This window comes from Charadrius vociferus, unplaced genomic scaffold (assembly GCF_000708025.1).
Source record: "Charadrius vociferus isolate BGI_N301 unplaced genomic scaffold, ASM70802v2 scaffold239, whole genome shotgun sequence".
In the NCBI taxonomy this organism is placed as follows: Eukaryota; Metazoa; Chordata; class Aves; order Charadriiformes; family Charadriidae; genus Charadrius; species Charadrius vociferus.
In genome coordinates, this window is record NW_009649928.1 from 728,710 (window position 1) to 737,575 (window position 8,866).

The 8,866-nt window shown below is 41.8% G+C and overlaps 1 protein-coding gene across 1 annotated transcript; it reads left to right on the top strand.

The window, feature by feature from the left end:
- The first annotated feature begins 7,812 nt into the window (after positions 1 to 7,812).
- On the top strand, positions 7,813 to 8,781 carry LOC104291888 (lysophosphatidic acid receptor 1-like). Its single transcript, XM_009891183.1, has one exon. It carries the CDS (start codon positions 7,813 to 7,815, stop codon positions 8,779 to 8,781), a length of 969 nt encoding a protein of 322 aa, XP_009889485.1.
- Positions 8,782 to 8,866: the final 85 nt, after the last annotated feature.

Below are 8,866 nucleotides of genomic sequence, written 5' to 3' on the forward strand. Positions count from 1 at the left end.
AGGGCTGGAGTAGATTTGTGAGACTGGAAAATGGGTCTTCTGTGTGCAGTATCAGGGAGTGTGGCATACCAACACCTTACTTATATATGCTTTTGCACTTAGTGAATTAACTGAGAGCGCATTTTTTATTTGTTAGGTTGGTTTGGACTTTTTTTGCCTTTTTTTGTCTTTTTTTTTTAATAATACTTTTTCTTCCCTTTCCTGCTTCTGGTGTTACGGTGTAATATATGCAGATTATTTTTTTTTCTGTCCCCTTTGCTTTCCTTTCTGAATGCTTTAATTCTGTGGGTCTGATTCAGTAGCAACTCAGGCTTTATGTTCAACAAACAAAGGCATGTACAGAAAAGTGACACTACTATTTTTTGCTTTATAGACGCTATTACAGACATATTTTCATCTTTTCATTTGGGGTTGGATTTTGATACAGCTGAGGAAAACAAAAGAGGGAGTGCAACTTCTTCTTCCCCTTCCCCAAATGCCTCTCTGCACCATGGGGGTGTGACCCACATGCTGGGTTGGGTGCAAGAAGAAGAGCAGGATGCTTGACGCAGTTCTCCTCTGTGAAGGGGTGGACAGAGTGAAGAGGCGTTATGCTGGCTGCACTGAGCAAGGCTATGCATCCAGCAAGGGCTGAATTAAAAAAAAAAACAAAAAACAACAAAAAAAAAAGAGCCAATTCCCTTCTGCTTGCCTTTACCGAGAGCTGCGGGCTCCCGTGTGAAGAGTATGGCCAGTATGATAGTAGTAGGGTCGCACAGGATCAGGACCTGTAATAACAAAGGGAAATCTGACAGCTGACTTATGAGCAGGTCTTTTATTCATAAAAAGGATGGCTATAAATAACATTCCAACAATGAAGATTTGCTGGGTAGTGTTTTTCCATCCTGGATTAGGTAGATTAAAGCATGAACAGACGATGATTTGCCTAGCACATGGTGCTAAGATAAATAGTTACTGCAGTGACAAGAACAATAAGGGAATTTGTTGCGTTTTTTAACTTCCTAGTCTGGCAGTCTCGGTGGAGCTATCTAAGCAAGGTGCATGCTGAGCACGTAGAGAGAAACGGGGGCGTGAACGTGGCAGTGTCAGGCGATGTCAGCCTTCAAGGGCACCTACAAGACATTTTACTCTTGGGCTTTTCTCTTTTTCTTTTCTGAGGACAGTCTTCAATGGGGGAGCTGAACCAAACCTCTTTGATTTTTTTCGCTCCGTTTGTGTTTAGTTGTCTGAAAGCTAAGAGCCTGCTAGAAATCCTCTGTTTAGGACTGAAAAATCTGAGGGTTAGAAATTTTGATCTCGAAATTCAGGATTCTTGGGTTTGGGGTTTTTTTCCTTTTTTTTTTTTCCCTTTTGTAAGCTTTCCAGCCTGTCATTATTAAAGTGGTAATAAATTGCCCTGCGGTCATGTTAACTAAATCTACATTTGTGCTAGAAAGAGAAGGCAGGCTCAGGGAAAGACATTCCCTTTCCTTGTAAGGTCTGTAATTTAAATAAGCAGGGCAGACATCATGTGATCTCCATTCTTTTCCTAAAGAAACTTACCTGACAGGTACTTGGTTGTCAGTTCTCGATGACATCTTTGCACCTAGAGGTATTTTTGGAAGGAATTGCACAGTAGGTGGGATTTACATAAAGGCCTTTGGACATTGAACCTAAATACATACGAGAATACACATTAGTCAGAGAAGCTAAGAGATAAAGTTATGCCGGGAGTCTATCACAGATTATTGCACTTAAGGCTACTTTTTCCCGGCATAATGATTGCAATTGTGTCCATAGCTACAGGATAGATAAGAAGAGGAGGAAGTATCAAACCCAACGAAAACTGCACTTGAGAGCCACAGCAGCAAACATTTTGGAGATGTTCCCCCCAGCCTGGTTTCTGAAACGCGTGAGACCTGCCATTAGCCTGCTGCTACCAAGAGGGCTTCACGGGAAGTTTGGAGGGACTGACGTGATGTCTAATGAAGCTTGGATGTGTCTGAGCCAAATGATCCTACCATGTGCTGAGGGGAGGAAGTCCAGAGCTGTTCCTAACCTTCCAGCTGAGCGGCTGCAGTCCCGCCATGTCCCAGCAGTGCAGGCAGGAGGGGATGAGAGCAGGCTGGGTCTGACTCCATGGCATAAATGCGTAAGAGTCCCAGTCAAAGTCAAGGCGGTGGCACAGCTCTTTGTGCTGGGAGGCTGAGCTGTTGCTCTTAGAAGGAAGATCTAAGGCTTGTGAGGGTGAGACCAACTTGAGTCCAAATCCTGTTCGTGGATGAGCTGACCTGGGAGGAATTGTCCCTGCAGTGGGAGAGGGAAGCACTTCCAAGAGACTTAAAACACAGATGAATTTCATGACTAGTGACCGGGTGATTGGGAAACCTCCTCTTCAGAGACAGAGAAAATACTAAGTGCTCTTCATTTTGTTGTGCGTTGTAATTGTCTTCATTAGAGTTCCCTGACCATGAACAGGAAATCTGGAATTTCATGAGCAGTATCTGCTGGTGAATCAGAAACATTAAGTCTCCATCTTTCATATGAAAATGTGGTTTGGCTCTGATTCTCCCTGACTCTGCTCTATTGGGATCCTTATTCAAATACAAGGTCATTGCCAGTGGGACAGTAAGAAGTATTTTGCAGTAGCTCTTTATTTGGCCTTCCACTCAGCTCTGGTGCATTAACTGCTTACTATCTATTTTAGGCTGTAGCTGACAATTAGACCCTGTATTATGGGATGTCATCATTAGTGAAGCTGAACTTCTCTCCTTTTCCCAGTATTTATGTAAAGCACCATTCTTTACGTAGGGGAATAGTCTTCATTCAGTGAGTGATGAAACACTAGCAGTGTGCAATTCAACATTTCCTAGAATTGTGAAGACGTGTTCTGAAGGATGTGTGTCTCTAAACTGTACGTTTATCTCTGTGTGTTCACTGCCTGTCTTGTTATTTTGCCTGGTTTGAAGCACACGTTTCTGACCATTGCTTTCTTCTAAGAATAGTCCTCACTGTGCCTCTGTAGTTGTTTAGTTCAGAAGGAAGATGCCCTTTGCGTGGACCGTTTCATGTCTAAAGGGATTAGATGCATTCTGGCTTCTTTACATAAAAATTATTGGCAAAAGGCTTTGTTTACCATGACTTTGGTTTCAGGTATTTATCAATGTTTGTTTCCCTTTAGACAGCCCAATACAAGTTCCTCAAAGGTGAAAATAACAGTTCTGGCATCTCAGAGGCTCTGCATAGACAGGGAGAGGGCCTGTTTTGGGGAGTGTTCTTGCAACAAGATGTCCTTGCTATTATTTTGTGGCTTGTAGCTAACATAACGCTAAACAGCAGTTCCAAACGTTCAAGCCTCATAATTGTCTTCACTTTATGTTCCTGCTAAGGGCCGTGAAAGCATAGCCAGGACATCAGATAACACAAAACCTGTGAGGCAAAAATTCCTCAAAGAGCGTGGGTGGAGGAGGAGCGGAGAGCTTTCTGTTATGAAAACATCTCAGAAAAATCTTGGAAGGAGATCATACATCCCATTTGTGTCTTCCTCTCCAAAGAGGAAGACTTTAATCTGCATAAATTAAAACATAAATTGGATAAATAGGCTCCTTATTTGTATTACTCCTTTTCCTGAATGTTCTGTATTTGCAGGCCTCCTGATGCCCATTGAAAGACTCAGCAGATGGATGGTCTTTTCCCAAGGGTTTGCTGAAGGTCATGGCAAGCAGGAATTGATCTTCCTCAGTACTTAGCCAAGCTGCATGTCATTTGCCATTTTTTGGCCCGGGTCGTGTGTTGTCCGCAGTTTGGTAAAGTGTGTAGCTGGAGTGCAGGGGCAACTGAGGAGAAAGCTGAACCCTTGCATTTCACAGCAAACAAGGGCTGGTGTTTCAAGAATGGAAGTAAGAATTGGATGTGAGTTCAAGGAGAATGTGGCAAGAAAGAAACCAGAACAGTAAAATCCCTTATCCTTTCAGTGCTTTGTTTTTCTTGTGTGTATAGTGTATGTACATGACTTTGAAAGCAACACCAAATCATTTGTAGCTTAATTGTGCTATGGAGTTATGTTCGTTACGTGGATGAAGCTTTTTCTCCTGTAGTTTCAGGAGACTCAAGTTTCTCGGGGTATTATCAGCATAAAGGACACAGAGAATTGCTGTTGCATCACGCTGAGGTAAAAGTGTATGTTGTCCAAGGGTTACTGCACTAAGACTCTCAGCTCCTGAACTTAATTTCCTGTTTTGAAATCAACTTTGGCATGTCACAGCTGGGGCCTGTTATGCTGAGCACTTGTGATTCCCGTTGAAGTCTGAGAGCTGCAGGTTATCGGCATTTCTGAAACTGCAAGTGCAGTTGTGTGAAGTTAGATTTTCCACAACAGCCACTTGAAATGAATGGTCATTAAAAATTCAGCCCGAAGCTTCTCATGTCTCTTTCTCTGTCTCTTCAACGCATTCAGTGATTATTGTCTTCTCCACAGGCATTATCGTCAGATAATTATTATTGAACTTTCAGATTCTATACAAAATAATGTAATTTGTTACACATGACAAATACCAAAACAATAGCAATTTGTACATATAAAAACAATTATAGAACTAAAAAGTGTTGTAGGAGGTAAAATCTAGATAAATATCAATCAAAGGTTTGCCAACTGCAAGGTACAGCCAATGTTTAAAGTGTCAGCCTGAGATACAGGAGATTAGATTCAGTTCCCTCTGTACTGGACTTGTCTGTGATCTTAAGCAAATAATATTATTATTCTTTTCCCACTTGTGAACTGTAGATAACGCGCTTTCCTCGCAGGTGTGCTGTGAGCATAAGGACAAGAAAAATTGCAAAGTTCCCAGAAGTATAAGAATATCCTTTAATCAAGGTTGTTATAGGAATGGATTTGGCTATGTAGTAGCCCTCTGTCTCACACAGTGTTTTCAATTCAAACTACTTTTTATCTGGTTTTGAGAGTTCAAACTTTATTACAGAGGGTTGGAATATACAAATCGGGGCAGGGGGGTGGGGGGGGTTATGTATTGAAGCACCCTAAAAAAAAGCAGTTTCCACAACAATATTGTCTTCTTTAATCTAGCGACATTATGCTATTTTTTATGCAATTATGTTAAGGAAATAAGATTACAAAGCTTTTGTGAAGAGCTATTTATACTAATTGATATTATTTTTAATTACATTCTGATCTCATGTTGTTTAGTGTTTCATGCTTGAACACCAAATTTTCAAATTAGAGAAATTTCAAGTAGCGTTTTCAGGACTATCTAGGGCACTTTGGAAGTTCACAGACATACTCTTCCTAGTAAGTAGGATATTTTTGAAGCTGTCGGACTTTGTGGATAGCCTGCTGTTCATCACCACCCTCGGCCCCTCCTCCCTCCGTTCACAGAGCCACGGAAAACACAACCAGGAGAGATCAGGAGTGTGTGTGCCTTGGTCTGGTGTCTTCTGCCATTCCTTACCGACGCTCCGCTGGGCTGTGCGTTACCTGCTGACACACTCGCTGTTATCAAAAGGACGTGCTGACTCGTGGTGCTGGCACTGACAAGGTGACAGAAATAGCAGAGTCCTTGTTCAGCAGCAACCTCACACCGAAGGTGCGGCTGACAAGTCCGTATGAGGTTCATTACAGGAGGCACGAAGAATGGTTTATCTGGGACACTTTTGAGAAGAATATTTTATAGGTTATTAATACATCAGCAGGCTTGATTAATCAATTTTCATGCCTTATTTCCATATAATCATTCTTTTCGCTTTATAATCATTCTTCGCACTTCCCTGTGACCATCTGAAATACCTTTCACTCATTTGCATAAAGTATGTCTAGTATATAATAATTGTGTGCTACTAACTGCACACGAACCTGAATATACTTTCACACATACCAACTTTAATAGAAAAAAAGAAGTTACAGAATTTTCCTTTATAAGCTTAACATTTTGGCACAAATTTCTTATGTTGTAAATTCTGGCGGAACTATCGCCTAGTTCACAGATTTACAGTTTTAGAGCTAGAATTGCTGCTAAAATGATCAGATGTCAGCACTGAATGTGGAAAGCCCATTAACTTAGCTGAGCTGCTATTGCAATATCATGATATAAAACTGTGACTAAAGCAAATTAATCCTTTGTTAGGATAACAGTAAAAAAAAATATTAACTCAGAATAACTTTGTAAGTAACATGGCTTTACCTGGATAATTTTGCTAAAGGAAAGCTTGCAAAAACCATCTGCTCGGTTGCAGAGAGGTGCCAGTTAGCAGCCAGAGCACGCTGGAGATTTCTCCTTGTATGGGGGCATGGAATAAAATGTAGGGTGACACAGAGGCGACCCCCACTGAGCATCAGCAAATAAAAGCAGTCACTTCTGCGTAGAAAAAATATCCACGGTGCTGTTCATATTGCTATACTGATGCACTGCTCCCCTCAACTCCGCTGTTTAAAATCCCCACATTCCCCACTGCATACTGTGTTGTTTGTTCCAGCAGTGCCCTCTGCTGTCCGATAGCGTTGAATGTATGTCCAAAGAGCTTCCCCCCCTCCCAAGTACTTTAAATCTAGTTCTCAAAAATCATTTACCTTTAAAAAGACACAGAAACAAAAGATATAATGATATTACACTGGTTTAATAACGCACAAGTTATGCGTCATTTTTAAACAGGCAAACACAAAATATCTCATAAAAAAGGTGTGTCTGTCATTTTCTGGCTACATTCTCATCCAAGAATTAAGGTGGAAAAATGGCATTATCAGGACTGCTTAGGCATCTTAAGTCTTCAATGCAATTAATCTACTAAAGGGTTAAGCCATTCTCCTGCGTTTCCTTGTTTGAAAATAGTTAATTCTACAGCTCTTTGAATAAATCTCTTTTTTTTTTTCAGCTTGGAAAGCATCAGTACCTCTGATTTACACAAGGGGAAGAAAGGCCATACAATTTCAGGTGTATTCTGACAAATTCTGCGTACTCCAGTACTCGGTACAGAGATACTTCTGTGGGCCCAAGCACAAGAGCACCTGTGGAGACCAAGGTAAGAACCTTTTCGGATCCCCTTTGAAGTGCTGCAGTTCATCATATGGTTTTGCTTGGAAGTTTGGGGTTTGTTCTGTAGCTATGACCTAACTGTGCTTAGAAAGACAGCCGCTGTTGGCCACATCAATTTGCAATTGTAAGCAAGAGGCAGTGAAAAGCTACGTTCCGTAGTCTCTTGCTCAACCGAGGGCATTTTAGAAGTTTTGCGATGTCACTAGAATTGATTTGAAATGAGGACTTACATCCTTCACTGAACTGGGGTCCAGGTTAGTGACACGACAGTGATGTTCTTTTTTGAGTTCCATCAGTCACATACTATCCCCCTCCAAAACCAAAAAATGACTGCTCTCCATTTTCTGACTCTCTAATCCTTTGTCTAACTAATCTATTTGTGAATTAAAGCTAAATTCACATTCAGTCCATTTTAGAATATCCTCAAAGACTTTTAAACTACTGATGTGATCTTTCCTCTTTACAAGAACTGACCAGATTTTGCTCTTGATAAAGGTTGCTTTAACCAAATCATCTGTGTAGTAGTAAATATGTTTTCCACTTTTGGCTATCCTAGCAACTGAAAGGTAATTGGCTATGCTCTGAGTTGGTAACCCAAATATTTAAAAACACGCGTGGTTAAAGTTTAATCCACTGTCATGATGATGATGTGGCAGTAGAAGCTGTGTGTCGGGATTCATTCTTCACCTGGAGAACAAGGTGGCAGTAACGCTTGTGTAGTATGGTCTCTGACGGAACACGGGATGTGCAAAGCAGACCTTGTTAACGGTTGAAAGTAGGATTTTCCACCATGAATGGATTCCCAAACTGCTCTGTTAACCACACGAAAATTTGGAGCCATTATTTAGTACTTGCACTGGGCATCCCCCAACTGACCATCAACATAGCATCTGTGATCTTCAACTGCACAGTCATCTTCACCAGAATGGCAACAAAGGATCTGCACAAGCCTATCTCTATACTCTTCTGCAATTTGGCTTTATCTGATCTCTTCACCAGCTTTTCTGGCTTTTGGATTTCGATGCTGTTCATCACCAATCCCGACATTACAATCTTTGGATCCAAGGATATGCTTGCACCTTATGCCTTATATACTATGTCTATCTTGTCCACCATCTACAACTTGGTAAGCATTGGAATTGAACGCTATCTAGCTGTGGCTGAAAGCATGAGGACAAGATTCAGGGTTGCTAGAAACCATTCCATAGCTGCAGTTTTAATTAACTGGGTCCTTGCTTTCTTTTTGGGCAGCTTGCCATTGATGGGGTGGAACTGCTTGCGTATGGAAAAAAATCTCTCTGTTCTCTACAGTCCGTTTTGTGTTGACTACCTCATTTTCATCGCCATTCCCAATGTTGTGGTGGCTTTTATTATACCTCTGTTCACTTACCTTAGAATCATTATAATCTTGAGGAAAAGAAAGCTGAAAATGAAAGCATGTGGACAAGCTACCGGCACCTACAAATCAGCTGAAATCCAGGTTGCCAGAACCAGTATTTTTATTTGGCTCCTGGCGTTGATCTCCTACGCTCCTTTTTTCGCAGGAGTCATATTCGATGCGACTAACCATCAGTGCCACATTGATCTCTACCCAGGTGTCTACATCTTTCGAAACTGCACGGCTATGCTGATAACCATGAACTGTTTGGGAAACCCCATAATATATACCCTGAAAGCCAAAACTCTGGGGGCTAAACTCAAGGCTCTCAAATGCCTCTCCACCAACCGCGTCCGAGCCTGCACCATCGAGAACATGTAGCCGGGACTGCCCTCGGCCCGGGACTGCTGCCTCGCCCGGCCGTGTCCGTGCACCCCCGGGGAGACCGGAGTTAGACCGGGCTCCC